We start from the raw sequence: 22,032 nt of genomic DNA, 5'->3' as shown, positions 1-22,032 counted from the left end.
TATTTTATAGACTAAGTATATTTATTTATGATGACGTGGCAGTGAGCCAAAACTAAGGAATGACTAAGCCACTGGTAAGAAAAGTCCTGCCTCTGTAACCCCACTAGTGGAATTAATTCTCTACAACAAGCCTGAGCTTGTGAAAGCAGTGGCCATCCTTTATTCATATTTATATTCTAAGCAGCTGGAAAACTGCCTGGTATTCAATAAATGTTTGGTGAACTAAACTCAAATGAAGCAGATTTAGTGACTCTCTCTTAAGGACACATTCTTCATAGAATGATAACTTTTATTTAATGCTTTGTACAGGTCCTTAGCTTATATTTTCTCAAGTAATCTTTATAGCAACTCTGTGAGATAGGTGTTGTTAATCTTTCTTTTTTTTTTTAACTTATGAGAAAACAGAGGTTGAAAGAGGTAAAACAGGTTAATTAAAGTCACATAGCTAAGAAATGGTGGTGCCAAGTTATCAGTCCAGATCTGTTAAATTATTTGAAAAAAGCCATATTTTAAACTCCTTACTGCACTATACTGATTCACAGTTCATTTCCCTGCCACACAGAGTAACATAAGCATTTGAATCCATTTTATGCTAGGTAGTTTAATAAAGAGACTGGACTTTCTAACAGGACATAGCTGGAGCCTGGCTGGCACAACTCTTCCTGGCCTCACAAAGGCCATATTTATACATAGGGAGACCATCTGTCCTAGTTTACCTGTGACTAAGGGGTTTTCTGGGACACAGGACTTTAGTGCTAAAACCAGGAAAATCCTGAACAAACCTGGAGAGTTGGTTAACCTATGTCTCACTTTAATCTTATCAGTCTAATCTCTGAGGCAGAGCAAGTATGTGGAGAAGCTAAAGGTAACTGAATAAAGAAGATAAAATGGGGCTTCCCTGGTGGCGCAGTGGTTGAGAGTCCACCTGCCAATGCAGGGGACGCGGGTTCGTGCCCCAGTCCAGGAAGATCCCACATGCCACGGAGCTGCTGGGCCCGTGAGCCACGGCTGCTGAGCCTGCGCGTACGGAGCCTGTGCTCCGCAGCGGGAGAGGCCACAACAGTGAGAGGCCCGCGTACCGCAAAAAAAAAAAAAAAAAAAAGAAGATAAAATGATAGCTTAATGCAAAGATTCTATTCTCTTTATGTTGCCCAGTTATAAAATAGCACAGTAAAATTAGGCTTACCTTGATTGGTCACTTCACAGAAAATACATTATATAAAACAGTATCCTCTAGAAATCTGAAAATCTTTACTTGAAAATTTTACATAATATTAAAAAGTACTGTTCAGTAAATCCTGAAATACATGTAATTCTTTTGGCATCTGCAAAAAAAAATTCTTTAAGTATGGCTTAAATATATATTTCATCAGAAAGGTTTTAAACTTAGGTACCTTGGCCTGACTTTGCTGTGATAAAACACACACAGTACCTGTCCTTAAGATCTGGACTCTAAAACAGGCATAAAAGCAGACATATCATGTAGATAGGACACATAAAACATTTTACTTAAATGCTAACAATTGGGAGATCTAGATGAAGGGCAAATAGATATCATTGTATTACTCTCCCAACTCTTGTGTAGATATGAATGTTTTCAAGATAAGAAGTTGGGGGAGGGCTTCCCTGGTGGCACAGTGGTTGAGAGTCCGCCTGCTGATGCAGGGGACACGGGTTCGTGTCCTGGTCTGGGAAGATCCCACATGCCGTGGAGCGGCTAGGCCCGTGAGCCATGGCCGCTGAGCCTGCGTGTCCGGAGCCTGTGCTCCGCGACGGGAGAGGCCACAACAGTGAGAGGCCCGCATAACACACACACACACACACAAAAAAAAAAGAAGTTGGGGGAAATTCATTACTTCTTTTTAGAGAGAAGTAATTTTAGAATTATACTGAGACACTTATTTTGCTAAATGATCTTTGTAGTGGAGGGTAGGAAAATGAGTTAGATAGCTGGAAAATACCTATATTTTTGGATCTGTATAATCAGAGCATGTCTAGCACATTGGACAAATAGGTCTGTATATTACTAAATACATACAAAATAAGATCTTTATCAGTAAAAATAAATGACAAGTTATAAAAATGTCTTACATTCACATAGGGTTTTTGTTTGTGTTCTTTTGTTTTTACTTAACACCTTTCACTTTATGTGAAGGCATATGAGTAAGAATGTTTAACCTCATTTTACAAAGGTTAAGCGACTTCTTTGAGCTAATAGTTGGTTAGATTATCTGTGAAATCCAAATACATTGCTCTTTCCCTGTACCTTAGGTTCTGATTCATTGTGACAGCATGACACAATAATTTTTTTTAAAGTTATGTACACAAACTGTGTAAGAATACATGGAATACAAAATCCGATACCAGGGGCTTCCCTGGTGGCGCAGTGGTTGAGAGTCCGCCTGCCGATGAAGGGGACGCGGGTTCGTGCCCCGGTCCAGGAAGATCCCACATGCCGCGGAGCAGCTCGGCCCGTGAGCCATGGCCGCTGAGCCTGCGCATCCGGAGCCTGTGCTCCGCAATGGGAGAGGCCACAACAGTGAGAGTCCCGTTTATCGCAAAAAAAAAAAAAAAAAATCCGATACCAGAAGCACACTACATATTTTAAATTTGTACCATTGAAAGTTGTTTTCACCCTAGGCAGTCTTATTAAATGAAATGCTAATAGACCAATTTTTAACAGAATCTTTGTCATGTTTTAGACTTCAAATTAAGCTAACTTTTAAAACTATGTTTAAAAACAAGTAAAAACTTAAAGCTATAAACAAGTAAAAACTAAAGCTATAAAACTTTTAGAGGAAAATATGGAAGAATATCTTTGTGACTTGGGGTGGGCAGGGATTTCTGAGGACACAGAAACCAATAGCCATTAAAAAAAATGGTAAGCTAAATTTAATGAAAATTGAATACATCTATTTACGAAAAGAAAATATTAAGAAAACAATAGGCAAACCACAGACTGGGGGAAAATATTTACAAAATACATATATGACAAAAGACTTGTATCCAGAATATCTAAAGAATACCTGCTTATACTTAATGTTAAAAAGACAAACAACCCAGATCTGGGAGAAGATGGCAGAAGAGTAAGACGCAGAGATCACCTTCCTCCCCACAGATACATCAGAAATACATCTACACGTGGAACTGCTCCTATAGAACACATACTGAGCACTGGCAGAAGACCTCAGACCTCCCAAAACGCAAGAAACTCCCCACGTACCTGGGTAGGGCAAAAGAAAAACGAAAAATCAGAGACAAAAGAATACGGATGGGACATGCACCAGTGGGAGGGAGCTGTGAAGGAGGAAAGGTTTCCACACACAAGGAAGCCCCTTCGTGGGCAGAGACTGTGGGTGGCAAGGGGGAAGCTTCGGAACTGCGGAGGAGAGCACAGCAACAGGGGTGCGGAGGGCAAAGCAGAGAGATTCCCGCATGGAGGATTGGTGCCCACTGGCACTCACCAGCTCGAGAGGCTTGTCTGCTTACCTGCTGGGGCGGCTGGGGGCTGGTAGCTGAGGCTCGGGCTTTGCTCGGATCGCAGGGAGAGGACTGCGGTTGGCGGCGTGAACACAGCCTGAAGGGGGCTAGTGCGCCACGGCTAGCTGGGAGGGACCCCGGGAAAAACTCTGGACCTGCCGAAGAGGCAAGAGACTTTTTCTTCCCTCTTTGTTTCCTGGTGCGTGAGGGGAGGGGATTAAGAGCGCTGCTTAAAGGAGCTCCAGAGACGGGCGCGAGCCGTGGCTATCAGCGCGGACCCCAGAGATGGGCATGAGACGCTAAGGCTGCTGCTGCCGCCACCAGGAAGCCTGTGTGCGAGCACAGGTCACTATCCCCACCTCCCCTCTCGGGAGCCTGTGCAGCCCGCCACTGCCAGGGTCCTGTGATCCAGGGATCCAAAGACAACTTCCCTGGGAGAACGCACAGTGTGCCTCGGGATTGTGCAACGTCATGCTGGCCTCTGCCGCCGCAGGCTCGCTCCGCATCTGTACCCCTCCCTCACCCCGGCCTGAGTGAGCCAGAGCCCCTGAATCCACTACTCCTTTAAACCCGTCCTGTCTGAGCGAAGAACAGACGCCCTCAGGTGACCTACACGCAGAGGCGGGGACAAAACCAAAGCTGAACCCTGGGAGCTGTGAGAACAAAGAAGAGAAAGGGAAATCTCTCCCATCAGCCTCAGAAGCAGTGGATTAAAGCTCCACAATCTATTTGTTGTACCCTGCACCTGTGGAATACCTGAATAGACAATGAATCATCCCAAATTGAGGAGGTGGACTTTGGGAGCAAGATATATTATTTTTTCCCCTTTTCCTCTTTTTGTGTGTATGTGTGTGCTTCTGTGTGAGATTTTGTCAGTATAGTTTTCCTTTCACCATTTGTTGTAGGGTTCAGTCTGTCCATTCTTTTTTTTTTTTTACTTTATTTACAATTTTTTTTATAATTTTTTATTTTAATAACTTTTATTTTATCCTACTTTATTTTATTTTATTTTATCCTCTTTCTTTCGATTTTTTTCTCCCTTTTATTCTGAGCCATGTGGATAAAAGGCTCTTGGTGCTCCAGCCAGGAGTCAGTGCTGTGCCTCTGAGGTGGGAGAGCCAACTTCAGGACACTGGCCCACAAGAGACCCCGCAGCTCCACGTAATATCAAAAAGCAAAAATCTCCCAGAGATCTCCATCTCAACACCAAGACCCAGCTTCACTCAATGACCAGCAAGCTACAGTGCTGGATGCCTTATGCCAAACAACTAGCAAGACAGGAACACAGCCCCATCCATTAGCAGAGAGGCTGCCTAAAATCATACGGCCACAGACACCCCAAAACACACCACCAGATGTGGACCTGCACACGAGAAAGACAAGATCCAGCCTCATTTACTGGAGCACAGGCACTAGTCCCCTCCAACAGAAAGCCTACACAGACCACTGAACGAACCTTAGCCTCTGGGGACAGACACCAAAAACAATAGGAACTACGAACCTGCAGCCCGTGAAAAGGAGACCCGAAACACAAGTAAGTTAAGCAAAATGAGAAGACAGAAGAACACACAGTAGATGAAGGAGCAAGGTAAAAACCCACCAGACCTAACAAATGAAGAGGAAATAGGCAGTCTACCTGAAAAAGAATTCAGAGTAATGAGAGTAAAGATGATCCAAAATCTTGGAAATAGAATAGAGAAAATGCAAGAAACATTTAACAAGGACCTAGAAGAACTAAAGAGGAAACAAACAATGATGAACAACACAATAAATGAAATTAAAAATACTCTAGATGGGATCAATAGCAGAATAACTGAGGCAGAAGAACAGATAAGTGACCTGGAAGATAAAATAGTGGAAATAACTACAGAGCAGAATAAAGAAAAAAGAATGAAAAGAACTGAAGACAGTCTCAGAGACCTCTGGGACAACATTAATGCACCAACATTCGAATTATAAGGGTCCCAGAAGAAGAAGAGAAGAAGAAAGGGACTGAGAAAATATTTGAAGAGATTATAGTTGAAAACTTCCCTAATATGAGAAAGGAAATAGTTAATCAAATCCAGGAAGAACAGAGAGTCCCATACAGGATAAATCCAAGGAGAAACACACCAAGACACATATTAATCAAACTATCAAAAATTAAATACAAAGAAAACATATTAAAAGCAGCAAGGGAAAAGCAACAAATAACACACAAGGGAATCCCCATAAGGTTAACAACTGATCTTTCAGCAGAAACTCTGCAAGCCAGAAGGGACTGGCAGGACATATTTAAAGTGATGAAGGAGAAAAACCTACAACCAAGATTAGTCTACCCAGGAAGGATCTCATTCAGATTTGATGGAGAAATTAAAACCTTTACAGACAAGCAAAAGCTGAGAGAGTTCAGCACCACCAAACCAGCTTTACAACAAATGCTAAAGGAACTTCTCTAGGCAAGAAACACAAGAGGAGGAAAAGACTGACAATAACAAACCCAAAACAATTAAGAAAATGGGAATAGGAACATACATATCGATAATTACCTTAAATGTAAATGGATTAAATGCTCCCATCAAAAGACACAGACTGGCTGAACGGATACAAAAACAAGACCCGTATATATGCTGCCTACAAGAGACCCACTTCAGACCTAGGGACACATACAGACTGAAAGTGAGGGGATGGAAAAAGATATTCCATGCAAATGGAAATCAAAAGAAAGCTGGAGTAACAATTCTCATATCAGACAAAATAGACTTTAAAATAAAGGCTATTAGAAGAGACAAAGAAGGACACTACATAATGATCAAGGGATCGATCCAAGAAGAAAATATAACAATTGTAAATATTTATGCACCCAACATAGGAGCACCTCAATACATAAGGCAAATACCAACAGCCATAAAAGGGGAAATCGACAGTAACACAATCATAGGGGACTTTAACACCCCACTTTCACCAATGGACAGGTCATCCAAAATGAAAGTAAGGAAACAAGCTTCAAATGATACATTAAACAAGATGGACTTAATTGATATTTATAGGACATTCCATCCAAAAACAACAGAATACACATTTTTCTCAAGTGCTCATAGAACATTCTCCGGGATAGATCATATCTTGGGTCACAAATCAAGTCTTGGTAAATTTAAGAAAATTGAAATTGTATCAAGTATCTTTTCCAACCACAACTCTATGAGACTAGACATCAATTACAGGAAAAGATCTGTAAAAAATACAAACACATGGAGGCTAAACAATACATTAATAACCAAAAGATCACTGAAGAAATCAAAGAGGAAATCAAAAAATACCTAGAAACAAATGACAATGAAAGCACGACAACCCAAAACCTATGGGATGCAGCAAAAGCAATTCTAAGAGGGAAGTTTATAGCAATACAATCCTACCTTAAGAAACAAGAAACATCTCGAATAAACAACCTAACCTTGCACCTAAAGCAATTAGAGAAAGAAGAACAAAAATCCCCAAAGTTAGCAGAAGGAAAGAAATCATAAAGATCAGATCAGAAATAAATGAAAAAGAAATGAAGGAAACGATAGCAAAGATCAATAAAACTAACAGCTGGTTCTTTGACAAGATAAACAAAATTGATAAACCATTAGCCAGACTCATCAAGAAAAAAAGGGAGAAGACTCAAATCAGTAGAATTAGAAATGAAAAAGGAGAAGTAACAACTGACACTGCAGAAATACAAAGGATCATGAGAGCTTACTACAAGCAACTCTATGCCAATAAAATGGACAACCTGATAAAATGGACAAATTCTTAGAAATGCACAACCTGCCGAGACTGAACCAGGAAGAAATAGAAAATATGAACAGACCAATCACAAGCATTGAAATTGAAACTGTGATTAAAAATCTTCCAACAAACAAAAGCCCAGGACCAGATGGCTTCACAGGCGAATTCTATCAAACATTTAGAGATGAGCTAACACCTATCCTTCGCAAACTCTTCCAAAATATAGCAGAGGGAGGAACACTCCCAAACTCATTCTATGAGGCCACCATCACCCTGATACCAAAACCAGACAAAGATGTCAGAAAGAAAGAAAACTACAGGCCAATATCACTGATGAACATAGATGCAAAAATCCTCAACAAAATACTAGCAAACAGAATCCAACAGCACATTAAAAGGATCATACACCATGATCAAGTGGGGTTTATTCCAGGAATGCAAGGATTCTTCAATATACGCAAATCAAGCAACGTGATACACCATATTAACAAATTGAAGGAGAAAAACCATATGATCATCTCAATAGATGCAGAGAAAGCTTTCAACAAAATTCAACACCCATTTATGATAAAAACCCTGCAGAAAGTAGGCATAGAGGGAACTTTCCTCAACATAATAAAGGCCATATATGACAAACCCACAGCCAACATGGTCCTCAATGGTGAAAAACTGAAAGCATTTCCACTAAGATCAGGAACAAGACAAGGTTGCCCACTCTCACCACTCTTATTCAACATAGTTTTGGAAGTTTTAGCCACAGCAATCAGAGAAGAAATGGAAACAAAAGGAATCCAAATCGGAAAAGAAGAAGTAAAACTGTCACTGTTTGCAGATGACATGATACTATACATAGAGAATCCTAAAGATGCTACCAGAAAACTACTAGAGCTAATCAATGAATTTGGTAAAGTAGCAGGATACAAAATTAATGCACAGAAATCTCTGGCATTCCTATACACTAATGATGAAAAATCTGAAAGTGAAATCAAGAAAACACTCCCATTTACCACTGCAACAAAAAGAATAAAATATCTAGGAATAAACCTACCTAAGGAGACAAAAGACCTGTATGCAGAAAATTATAAGACACTGATGAAAGAAACTAAAGATGATACAAATAGATGGAGAGATATACCATGTTCTTGGATTGGAAGAATCAACATTGTGAAAATGATTCTAGTACCCAAAGCAATCTACAGATTCAATGCAATCCCTATCAAACTACCACTAGCATTTTTCACAGAACTAGAACAAAAAATCATAAAATTTGTATGGAGACACAAAAGACCCTGAATAGCTAAAGCAATCTTGAGAACGAAAAATGGAGCTGGAGGAATCAGGCTCCCTGACTTCAGACTATACTACAAAGCTACATTAATCAAGACAGTATGGTACAAGCACAAAAACAAATATAGATCAATGGAACAGGATAGAACGCCCAGAGATAAACCCACGCACATATGGACACCTTATTTTTGATAAAGGAGGCAAGAATATACAGTGGAGAAAAGGCAGCCTCTTCAATAAGTGGTGCTGGGAAAACTGGACAGGTACTTGTAAAAGTATGAAAGTACAACACTCCCTAACACCATACACAAAAATAAACTCAAAATGGATGAAAGACCTAAATGTAAGATCAGACACTATCACACTTTTAGAGGAAAACATAGAGCACTCTATGACATAAATCACAGTAAGATCCTTTTTGACCCATATCCTAGAGAAATGGAAATAAAAACCAAAATAAACAAATGGGACCTAATGAAACTTAAAATCTTTTGCACAGCAAAGGAAACCATAAACAAGACCAAAAGACAACCCTCAGAATTGGAGAAAATATTTGCAAACGAAGCAACTTACAAAGGATTAATCTCCAAATTTACAAGCAGCTCATGCAACTCAATAACAAAAAAACAACCCTTCAAAAAATGGGCAGAAGACCTAAATAGACATTTCTATTGAAGATATACAGATTGCCAACAAACACATGAAAGAATGCTCAATATCATTAATCATTAGAGAAATGCAAATCAAAACTACAATGAGATATCATCTCACACCAGTCAGAATGGCCATCATCAAAAAATCTAGAAACAAATGCTGGAGAGGGTGTGGAGAAAAGGGAACACTCTTGCACTGTTGGTGGGAATTCAAATTGATACAGCCACTATGGAGAACAGTATGGAGGTTCTTTAAAAAACTAAAAATGGAATTTCTATATGACCCAGCAATCCCACTACTGGGCATATACCCTGAGAAAACCATAATTCAAAAAGAGTCATGTACCAAAATATTCATTGCAACTCTATTTACAATAGCCAGGACATGGAAGCAACCTAAGTGTCCATTGACAGATGCATGGATAAAGAAGATGTGGCACATATATACAATGGAATATTACTCAGCCATAAAAAGAAACGAAATTGAGTTATTTGTAGTGAGATGGATGGACCTAGAGTCTGTCATACAGAGTGAAGTAAGTCAGAAAGAGAAAAACAAATACCGTATGCTAACACATATATATGGAATCTAAGAAGAAAAAAAAATAGGTCATGAAGAACCTAGGGGTAAGACGGGAATAAAGACACAGACCTACTAGAGCATGGACTTGAGGATGTGGGGAGGGGGAAGGTAAGCTGTGACAAAGTGAGAGAGTGGCATGGAAATATATACACTACCAAACGTAAAATAGATAGCTAGTGAGAAGCAGCCACATAGCATAGGGAGATCAGCTCAGTGGTTTGTGACCACCTAGAGGGGTGGGATAGGGAGGGTGGGAGGGAGGGAGATGCAAGCAGGAAGAGATATGGGGATATATGTATATGTATAACTGATTCACTTTGTTATAAATCAGAAACTAACACACCATTGTAAAGCAATTATACTCCAATAAAGATGTTAAAAAAAAAAAAGACAACCCAGTTGAAAAATGGACAAAAGGCTTGAATAGACTTTACGAAGAAAGATATATAAATGACTATTAAGCACACAAAAAAGTGCTTATCATTAGTCATCTTCGAAATGTAATGAGATATCACTGCACATCTACAAGAACTAATAAAATTAAGACTGAGAACACCAAATGTTAGGATGTGGAACAACCAGTGCTCTCATATTGCTTATGTAGTACAATATGTAAAAAGTAAAACTGGAACATCCATTTTGGAAAAATGGATTGACACATTTTTTAACAGCTTTACTGAGATAAAATTTACAAATAATAAAATTTACCCATTTTAATGTGCAATTCAGTGAGTTTTGGTACATGAATACAGTCACAAAACTACCAACACAATCAAGATTTATATATTTTTATCACCCTCAGCCCAGGCAATCACTGATCTGCTTTCTGTCAGTATAGTTTTGCATTTTCTAGTAATTCATAGAAATGAAATCGAACATTATGTAGCATTTTGTCTGGCCTCTTTTACTTAGCGAAATATTTTTAAGATTATTGATGTTGCATTTTTAAATGGGCAAAAGGTTTGAGCAGATATTTCACAAAAGAAGATAAATGAACAACAGCCAATAAGCACATAAAAAGGTATTAAATATTACTGATGTTAATTATCACTAGTCATCAGAGAAATATAAACACATTTTATACCCATCAGAATAATAACTAAAATTAATGACTGGGAATACAGTGTTGGCAGCTGGAACTCTAATACATTGCTGGTGGGAATGCAAAATGATATAGCTACTTTCAAAAACAGGTTGGTAGGGGTTTTTTTGTTTTTGTTTTTTAAGTTAAACCTACGCTTACCATACAGTTCATCCATTCTACTCCAAGGTATTAAAAACATCAAGAATTTCACTGACATGATGCTGAGTAGAAAAATTTTACATATACCATTTTTATGCATTCTGGAATAAGCAGAACTAATTGTATTACTTTTCTATTGTTACCACCCCAAACTTAGAGGCCTAAACAACACAAATTTATTATTTTATGGTTGTGTAGGTCAGAAGTCTAAATCTTGGTCTCATTGAGCTAAAATTAAGATGATAGCAGAGCTGCATTCTTTTCTGTAGGTTTTGAGTAGGATGTATTTCCTTGCATTTTTCAACTTCTAGCGGCTGTCTTCTTTCCTTGGTTCTTGGTCCCCTCCCTCCATCTTCAAGCCAGCATTGAATCCTCCTCTTCTATTTCCCTCTTCCATGTTTAAGGAACCTTGTGATTACATCGAGCCCATTCAGATAATTCAGGATAATCTCCCTAACTTAAGGTCCTCTGATTAGCAACCTTCTATCTGCAACCTTAATTCCCGTTTGCAATGTAAAGTAACATATTTATGGGTTCCAGGGATTAGATCTTGTACATCTTTGAGGATGTTCTATACTAATTAAGGTGAAAAAAATTTGAATGGTGGTTGCCTCTTAGGAGCACATAGTGGCGAGGTGAGGGAAGTTGACTGGGAAGGGATGTGTGGGAATTTTCTGGTGAAGTAGAAATGTCCTATATCATGATAGGTGTGTATGTTACAAAGATGTATTCATTTGTCAAAGGTTTGTGCATTTAAATGTATGTAAGTTTTACTTTAAGAAAAAAAGTACTGTTAAAAATAAAAATAATTGAGGGGGGCATTCGGAATGGCTGGAGGAATAGATGAAGTAAGAATGTGGATATTTTTAGAGCTGGATAATGAGTACATGGTAGTTCATTATACTATTATATCTACTTTCTTTGAATTTGGAATTTTTCATATTAAAAAGTTAAACGAATATTCATTTCATTCTAAGTAGTTAAGTCCCTGAATGCCATGAAAATCTTTATTAGTAAAATTGCATCTGATTTATTTCAAATGTTAATTTTTAAAATATCAAACTTTACATTAACAACTAAAGTTTCTTTTTGGCAGCCACGAAGAACTGTACTCAGGTCGCCCCTATGGAGCCCTTGATTCAGGTTTCAATAGTGTGGACAGTGGTGATAAGAGATGGTCAGGGAATGAAGTAAGTGTTTCTTCTATTCTGCATGTTATAACATGATTAAGAAAAAATAAAATGATGAAAATGGAAAGTGTCTTAACTGGACTCAATTTCTTGTTATATAAAATATAGAATAGCCAAGGGAGGAGTAAAACTCCCACATAATCCTACCATCAAAAATGGTATTATGTTTCTTTACCATCTTTTACCATGTGTGTTTTACATGTTTGTTACCTCATTGTGTTGTATAAATAATTTTATATCCTGGACGGTCAAATGGGAACTGAGCCAGTTACAACTGAAACCTGAACATTGAGGGCCTGTATAATCTTGAACAGAGGTGGTAGAAAGGGTACTGTAAGGTAAGAAAATAGAACTGTAGGCTGATGGGTAATGAGATGGGAACCTTAATGAAGAGTATCCACATGCTCAAGATAAATAAGTAACTTTCTCAGCTAATTATATCATTTTTCTCTCTCTTTTTTTGGCTGCATTTGGGTCTTCGTTGCAGTGCATGAGCTTCTCATTGTGGTGGCTTCTCTTGTTGCAGAGCACAGGCTCTAGGCGCATGGGCTTCCATGGTTGCAGCACACAGGCTCAGTAGTTGCAGCGTGCAGGCCCTATAGCATGCAGGCTTCAGTAGTTGCAGCACGTGGGCTCAGTAGTTGTGACATGCAGGCTTTAGGGCGCACAGGCTTAGTTGCTCCTCAGCATGTGGGATCTTCCCGGACCAGGGATTGAACCCGTGTCCCCTGCATTGGCAGGTGGATTCTTAACCACTGCACCACCAGGGAAGTCCCTCATTTTTCTCTTTTAATTATCAGCATTATGTTTTCTCTCTTCTTTTTAAATTACTAAGGTATAATATTTTAGCTATAAATTAGGTTAAATGATTAAGGTTTTGTTTAGCAGGACTAGTAATGTACCATTTGTAACATTGTTTTATTGGGAGTCTAAAGCAAATTAATTTTAGAATACAGCCCATTTGTCATGTGGAATTGCTTGGGTATTTGTGCGTGGGTGGGTGTGTACATGATTGTGGCTATATCAATACAGATACATTTATGTCAATACTTTAAATTCATATATGTATGTATATAGAGTCATATATACCCTATTTTTTAAATTGTGGTGAAATACATATAAAATTTACCATTTTAACCATTTTTAAGAGTGAGTTTCAGTGGCATTAAGTACATTCATATTGTTGGATAATATGTGCATCTCTAGATGCATCTGTGAAACTACTTTGCTATTTCTTCTTAAATATAAACTCTAATGAATTTATATTATATCTGTGTTTTAAGTACCATGTTGTCTTAAAATTTGAAATGATTTATTTTAATGTTTCTTCTATTTTTTTTAAGCCTACAGATGAATTTTCAGATCTGCCTCTTCGCGTAGCAGAAATTACTAAAGAACAAAGACTACGAAGAGAAAGCCAGTACCAGGAGAATCGCAGCAGTATAGTAGTAACAAATGGTGGAGGTAAACATGATTCCTGACGACATCCAAAGTCTTTATAATCTCTCTGACTTTTTAAGTGGCCTTTTCACATCCACTCCTTTTATTTGTGTATCTGTAGCTTCTTCCAGTCTTTCTTTAAAGACCTCCCTCCTCTTCTCATCTGATTAGAAAAAAAATGTTTTCTATTAGGGTTAAATTTCAGTTTCTCTGTTTCAGACTTGCAATTAAAATACAATGTTTTTCCCTTATTCTTATTTTGGGAGGAAACTTTACTAAAGACAGTTTACCTGGAATAGATCTTTGTTCATCTTGATTTAACCATGATCTTCTTTGAAGTACTATTCCCCTTTTTAAAGATTCTCTTTGTGGTCATTATTTGACCTCTTTTAGGAATTCAGTGCATTTCTTGATGTGTACCTTTTCTTTCATCTGGAATTGTGCTCTTCATGGGCATCTGAATCCAAGTTTTCCATATTCTGGTATTTTAAAATTTATAATTTAAATTTAAAAAATGTTTTTAATTTATTTTTATAGTTCATTAACAAACAGAGCTCTTTCTGCTTTCTTGTGCTTCTGAAGCAGACTCTTGATTTTAGCATTCCATTCAATATTGCTTTAGTTTGAATTACCAAATCCTAATGTTTAAATTTTAAGGGCCAGCTATAAGGGAGAAATGACTTTGATTTTCCAGAAATCTATTATATTATCTAAGAAGACCATTCATCTCTGAATGATGAGTTCAATTAAATGGTTTGCCCCACCTTTTTTTCCGTACCATCTTATATTCATTTTTTACTCCTGTCACTTACCATTTCAGTACTTTTCATTTTAATCTTGCTTTCGTATGAGATATCTTTCCCATTGGTTCATTTCAGACTTAAAATAATCTCTAGATCTGTGCCACTAGCCACATGTGGTTATGGAGCATTTGAAATGTGGCTTTTCTGAATTGAGCTGTACTATAAATATAAAACACACATCAGATTTTGAAGCCTTTGCATGAGAAAGAGAATGTAAAACATCAGTAATACTTTATATTGATTATATGTTATAATAATATTTTAAATATATTGAACAAAGTAAAATATATTATTAAAATTAATGTCACCTTTTCTTTTGACTTTTTTATGTGGCTACTAGATAATTTAAAATTACATGTGTGGTTCACTTTCATAGCTTACGTTCTATTTCTCTTGGATAGCACTGGTCTAGACAGTATGAAAAAGTGATGTTGCTTTCTTGGGAGATAGTTATAAAATGAACTGTTGATTTAGTCACACAAGTTGTAGCACATTGGAAAAATGCATTTATGCACCTGGTTTCTAACACGGGTGTAGACTTAAAACCTTTTCAGCCTTTTATCTATTTATATAATTATGATAAGTCAATTCATTTTTATATTAACTGCTGTTATGGAATTATTTAGAAATAATTGAGTCAGAAAACTAAATTGAGAAATAGACTTCTTCAAGTTTTCTATTCCCAGCAACTGCAACTTTTAGGCAGCCTGTAGACCACCATACAATAATGGCTGGGAGTAAATACATCTCTGGAGAAACCATCTTAGTAGTAAGTTTTTTTTTTTTTTCTAGTGTGCCATTTAAAGTGGCTTTTTTTTTTCATTTTTAAATGCTAACAATACTTTATTAAGGAATAGCTTACATAGAGTAAAATGCACAGATTTTAAACACGCAACTTGTTGAGTTTTGACAAACAGATACATGTGTGTAGCCATTACCCAGATTAAGATACAGAAGTTTTCCACCACCTCTGAATCTTCCTTTGCTCCCTGTTGCAGTCAACCCTTCCTTGCCACCAGAGGCAATCACTATTACAATTTCTACCACTGATGGTTATTTGGGCTAGTTTTTTTTTTTTTTTTTTTTTATTAGTTTCTGCTTTATAACAAAGTGAGTCAGTCATACATATACATCTGTTCCCACATCCCTTCCCTCATGCATCTCCCTCCCTCCCACCCTCCCCATCCCACCCCTCCAGGCAGTCACAAAGCACCGAGCTGATCTCCCTGTGCTCTGCGGCTGCTTCCCACTATCTATCTACCTTACGTTTGGTAGTGTATATATGTCCATGCCTCTCTTTCGCTTTGTCACAGCTTACCCTTCCCCCTCCCCATATCCTCAAGTCCATTCTGAAGTAGGTCTGTGTCTTTATTCCCGTTTTACCCCTAGGTTCTTCATGACATTTTTTTTTCTTAAATTCCATATATATGTGTTAGCATACGGTATTTGTTTTTCTCTTTCTGACTTACTTCACTCTGTATGACAGACTCTAGGTCTATCCACCTCATTACAAATAGCTCAGTTTCATTTCTTTTTATGGCTGAGTAATATTCCATTGTATATATGTGCCACATCTTCTTTATCCATTCATCCGATGATGGACACTTAGGTTGTTTCCAGCTCCAGGCTATTGTGAATAGAGCTGCAGTGAACATTTTGGTACATGTCTCTTTTTGAATTATGGTTTTCTCAGGGTATATGCCTAGTAGTGGGATTGCTAGGTCATATGGTAGTTCTATTTTTAGTTTTTAAGGAACCTCCATACTGTTCTCCATAGTGGCTGTACCAATTCACATTCCCACCAGCAGTGCAAGAGTGTTCCCTTTTCTCCACACCCTCTCCAGCATTTATTGTTTCTAGATTTCTTGATGATGGCCATTCTGACTGGTGTGAGATGATATCTCATTGTAGTTTTGATTTGCATTTCTCTAGTGATTAATGATGTTGAGCATTCTTTCATGTGTTTGTTGGCAGTCTGTATATCTTCTTTGGAGAAATGCCTATTTAAGTCTTCTGCCCATTTTTGGATTGGGTTGTTTGTTTTTTTGCTATTGAGCTGCATGAGCTGTTTATAAATTTTGGAGATTAATCCTTTGTCAGTTGCTTCATTTGCCAATATTTTCTCCCATTCTGAGGGTTGTCTTTTGGTCTTCTTTATGGTTTCCTTTGCTGTGCAAAAGCTTTGAAGTTTCATTAGGTTCCATTTGTTTATCTTTGTTTTTATTTCCATTTCTCTAGGAGGTGGGTCCAAAAGGATCTTGCTGTGATTTATGTCATAGAGTGTTCTGCCTATGTTTTCCTCTAAGAGTTTGATAGTTTCTGGCCTTACATTTAGGTCTTTAATCCATTTTGAGCTTATTTTTGTGTATGGTATTAGGGAATGATCTAATCTCATACTTTTACATGTCCCTGTCCAGTTTTCCCAGCACCACTTATTGAAGAGGCTGTCCTTTCTCCACTGTACATTCCTGCCTCCTTTATCAAAGATAAGTTGACCATATGTGCGTGGGTTTATCTCTGGGCTTTCTATCCTGTTCCATTGATCTATCTTTCTGTTTTTGTGCCAGTACCACACTGTCTTGATTACTGTAGCTTTGTAGTATAGTCTGAAGTCAGGGAGCCTGATTCCTCCAGCTCCGTTTTTCGTTCTCAAGATTGCTTTGGCTATTCGGGGTCTTTTGTTTTTCCAAACAAATTTTGAAAATTTTTGTTCTAGTTCTGTGAAAAATGCCAGTGGTAGTTTGATAGGGATTGCATTGAATCTGTAGATTGCTTTGGGTAGTAGAGTCATTTTCACAATATTGATTCTTCCAATCCAGGAGCATGGTATATCTCTCCATCTATTTATATCATCTTTAATTTCTTTCATCAGTGTCTTATAATTTTCTGCATACAGGTCTTTTGTCTCCTTAGGTAGGTTTATTCCTAGATATTTTATTCTTTTTGTTGCAGTGGTAAATGGGAGTGTTTTCTTGATTTCATTTTCAGATTTTTCATCATTAGTGTACGGGAATGCCAGAGATTTCTGTGCATTAATTTTGTATCCTGCTACTTTACCAAATTCATTGATTAGCTCTAGTAGTTTTCTGGTAGCATCTTTAGGATTCTCTATGTATAGTATCATGTCATCTGCAAACAGTGACAGCTTTACTTCTTCTTTTCCAATTTGGATTCCTTTTATTTCCTTTTCTTCTCTGATTGCTGTGGCTAAAACTTCCAAAACTATGTTGAGTAAGAGTGGTGAGAGTGGGCAGCCTTGTCTTGTTCCTGATCTTAGTGGAAATGGTTTCAGTTTTTCACCATTGAGGACCATGTTGACTGTGGGTTTGTCATATATGGCCTTTATTATGTTGAGGAAAGTTCCCTCTATGCCTACTTTCTGCAGGGTTTTTATCATAAATGGGTGTTGAATTTTGTTGAAAGCTTTCTCTGCATCTATTGAGATGATCATATCGTTTTTCTCCTTCAACTTGTTAATATGGTGTATCACATTGATTGATTTGCGTATATTGAAGAATCCTTGCATTCCTGGAATAAACCCCACTTGATCATGGTGTATGATCCTTTTAATGTGCTGTTGGATTCTGTTTGCTAGTATTTTGTTGAGGATTTTTGCATCTATGTTCATCAGTGATATTGGCCTCTAGTTTTCTTTCTTTGTGACATCCTTGCCTGGTTTTGGTATCAAGGTGATGGTGGCCTCGTAGAATGAATTTGGGAGTGTTCCTTCCTCTGAAATTGTTTGGAAGAGTTTGAGAAGGATGGGTGTTAGCTCTTCTCTAAATGTTTGATAGAATTCGCCTGTGAAGCCATCTGGTCCTGGGCTTTTGTTTGTTGGAAGATTTTTAATCACAGTTTCAATTTCAGTGCTTGTGATTGGTCTATTCATATTTTCTATTTCTTCCTGATTCAGTCTTGGCAGGTTGTGCATTTCTAAGAATTTGTCCATTTCTTCCAGGTTGTCCATTTTATTGGCATAGAGTTTCTTGTAGTAATCTCTCATGATCTATTGTATTTCTGCAGTGTCAGTTGTTACTTCTCCTTTTTCATTTCTAATTCTATTGATTTGAGTCTTCTCCCTTTTTTTCTTGATGAGTCTGGCTAATGGTTTGTCAATTTTGTTTATCTTCTCAAAGAACCAGCTTTTAGTTTTATTGATCTTTGCTATCGTTTCCTTCATTTCTTTTTCATTTATTTCTGATCTGATTTTTATGATTTCTTTCCTTCTGCTAACTTTGGGGTTTTTTTGTTCTTCTTTCTCTAATTGCTTTAGGTGCAGGGTCAGGTTGTTTACTCGAGATGTTTCCTGTTTCTTAAGGTGGGATTGTATTGCTATAAACTTCCCCCTTAGAACTGCTTTTGCTGTGTCCCATAGGTTTTGGGTCGTCGTGTCTCCATTGTCATTTGTTTCTAGGTATTTTTTGATTTCCTCTTTGATTTCTTCAGTGATCACTTCGTTATTGAGTAGTGTATTGTTTAGCCTCCATGTGTTTGTATTTTTTACAGATCTTTTCCTGTAATTGATGTCTAGTCTCATAGCATTGTGGGCGGAAAAGATACTTGATACAATTTCAATTTTCTTGAATTTACCAAGGCTTGATTTGTGACCCAAGATATGATCTATCCTGGAGAATGTTCCATGAACACTTGAGAAAAATGTGTATTCTGTTGTTTTTGGATGGAATGTCCTATAAATATCAATTAAGTCCATCTTGTTTAATGTATCATTTAAAGCTTGTGTTTCCTTATTTATTTTCATTTTGGATGATCTGTCCATTGGTGAAAGTGGGGTGTTTTTGTTTGTTTGTTTGTTTGTTTGTTTTAAAGGGGCCTCTCCCGTTGTGGAGCACATGCTCTGGACGTGCAGGTTCAGCAGCCATGGCTCACGGGCCCCCCGCTCCGCAGCATATGGGATCTTCCTGGACCGGAACCCATGTCCCCTGCATCAGCAGGCGGACTCTCAACCACTGCGCCACCAGGGAAGCCCAAAAGTGGGGTGTTAAAGTCCCCTACTATGAGTGTGTTACTGTCGATTTCCCCTTTTATGGCTGTTAGTATTTGCCTTATGTATTGAGGTGCTCCTATGTTGGGTGCATAAATATTTACAATTGTTATATCTTCTTCTTGGATCGATCCCTTTATCATTATGTAGTGTCCTTCTTTGTCTCTTCTAATAGTCTTTATTTTAAAGTCTATTTTGTCTGATATAAGAATTGCTACTCCAGCTTTCTTTTGATTTCCATTTGCATGGAATATCTTTTTCCATCCCCTTACTTTCAATCTGTATGTGTCTCTAGGTCTGAAGTGGGTCTCTTGTAGACAGCATATATATGGGTCTCCTTTTTGTATCCATTCAGCCACTCTGTGTCTTTTGGTGGGAGCATTTAGTCCATTTACATTTAAGGTAATTATTGATATGTATGTTCCTATTCCCATTTCCTTAATTGCTTTGGGTTCGTTATTGTAGGTATATTCCTTCTGTTGTGTTTCTTGCCTAGAGAAGTTCCTTTAGCATTTGTTGTAAAGCTGGTTTGGTGGTGCTGAACTCTCTCAGCTTTTGCTTGTCTGTAAACGTTTTAATTTCTCCATCAAATCTGAATGAGATCCTTGCTGGGTAGATTAATCTTGGTTGCAGGTTTCTCTCCTTCATCACTTTAATTATGTCCTGCCACTCCCTTCTGGCTTGTAGAGTTTCTGCTGAGAGATCATCTGTTAACCTGATGGGGATTCCCTTGTGTGTTATTTGTTGTTTTTCCCTTGCTGCTTTTAATATGATTTCTTTGTGTTTAATTTTTGACAGTTTGATTAATATGTGTCTTGGTGTATTTCTCCTTGGATTTATTCTGTATGGGACTCTCTGTGCCTCCTGGACTTGATTAACTATTTCCTTTCCCATATTAGGGAAGTTTTCAACTATAATCTCTTCAAATATTTTCTCAGTCCCTTTCTTTTTCTCTTCTTCTTCTGGAACCCCTATAATTCGAATGTTGGTGCGTTTAATGTTGTCCCAGAGGTCTCTGAGACTGTCCTTTGTTCTTTTCATTCTTTTTTCTTTATTTTGCTCTGCATCAGTTATTTCCACTATTTTATCTTCCACCTCACTTATCCGTTCTTCTGCCTCAGTTATTCTGCTATTGATCCCATCTAGAGTATTTTTCATTTCATTTATTGTGTTTTTAATCGATGCTTGATTCATCTTTAGTTCTTCTAGGTCCTTGTTAACTGTTTCTTGCATTTTGTCTATTCTATTTCCAAGATTTTGGATCTTGGAAATAGAATCTTGGATCATCTTTACTATCATTATTCTGAATTCTTTTTCAGGTAGACTGCCTATCACCTCTTCACTTGTTAGGTCTGGTAGGTTTTTATCTTGCTCCTTCACCTGCTGTGTGTTTTTCTGTCTTCTCATTTTGCTTATGTTACTGTGTTTGGGGTCTCCTTTTTGCAGGCTGCAGATTCGTAGTTCCCGTTGTTTTTGGTGTCTGTCCCCAGTGGCTAAGGTTGTTTCAGTAGGTTGTGTAGGCTTCCTGGTGGGGGGGGACTAGTGCGTGTGTTCTGGTGGTCGAGGCTCAATCTTGTCTTTTTGGTGGACAGGTCCACGTCTGGTGGTGTGTTTTGGGGTGCCTGTGGCCTTATTATGTTTTTAGGCAGCCTCTCTGCTAATGGGTGGGGTTGTGTTCCTGCCTTGCTTGTTGCTTGGCATAGGGTGACCAGCACTGTAGCTTGCTGGTCGTTGTCTGAAGCTGGGTGCTGGTGTTGAGATGGAGATCTCTGGGAGATTTTCGCCGCTTGATATTATGTGGAGCTGGGAGGTCTCTTGTGGACCCGTGTCCTGAAGTTGGCTCTCCCACTTCAGAGGCACCACACTGACTCCTGGCTGCAGCACCAAGAGCCTTTCATCTACCCGGCTCAGTATAAAAGGGAGAAAAAGTAGAAAGAAAGAATTAGTAGAAGAAAGAAAGAGAGAAAGAAAGGAAGAAGGAAAGAAAGGAAGGAAGAAAGAAAGAAAGGAGGGAGGGAGGGAGGAAGGACGGAAAGAAAGAAAGAAAGGAGGGAGGGAGGGAGGAAGGAAAGAAAAAGAAAGAGTGAATGGAAGAAGGGAGGGAGGGAGGAAGGAAAGAAAGAAAGAAAGGAGGGAGGGACGGAGGAAGGAAAGAAAAAGAGTGAATGGAAGAAGGGAGGGAGGAAGGAAAGGAAAGAAAGGAAGAAAGAAAGAAAGAAAGAAAGAAAAGAAAGAAAGAAAGGAGGGAGGGAGGGAGGAAGGAAAGAAAAAGAAAGAGTGAAAGGAAGAAGGGAGGGAGGGAGGGAGGAAGGAAAGAAAGAAAGAAGGAAAGGAGGGGCGGAGGGAGGGAGGGAGGAAGGGAAGGTAGGAAAAAAAGAGCAGGTAAAGTAAAATAGAATGAAGTATAAAATATAGTAGCGTTATTAAAATTAAAAATTAATTATTGGAAAAAAAGGGACAGATAGAACCCTGGGACATATGGTGGAAGCAAAGCTATACAGAGGAAATCTCACACAGAAGCATACACATACACATTCACAAAAAGAGAGCAGGGGGAAAAATCGAAAATCTTGCTCTCAAAGTCCACCTCCTCAATTTGGG

At 38.2% G+C, this 22,032-nt stretch overlaps 1 protein-coding gene across 1 annotated transcript in view; it reads left to right on the top strand.

Annotated features, from left to right (window-relative positions):
• Nucleotides 1-22,032, top strand: part of LRCH3 (leucine rich repeats and calponin homology domain containing 3) — a gene marked incomplete at both ends in the record, with an annotated part of 124,185 nt that overhangs the window by 56,035 nt on the left and 46,118 nt on the right. The window contains 2 exon segments of the mRNA XM_079704679.1: nucleotides 12,093-12,186; nucleotides 13,530-13,650. Of these exon segments, the coding sequence (XP_079560805.1) occupies nucleotides 12,093-12,186; nucleotides 13,530-13,650 (215 nt within the window).

The sequence above is a fragment of the Hyperoodon ampullatus genome (genome assembly GCF_949752795.1).
Source record: "Hyperoodon ampullatus genome assembly, chromosome: 5".
Lineage (NCBI taxonomy): Eukaryota > Metazoa > Chordata > Mammalia > Artiodactyla > Ziphiidae > Hyperoodon > Hyperoodon ampullatus.
This window is presented reverse-complemented; position numbering and strand designations above follow the sequence as displayed.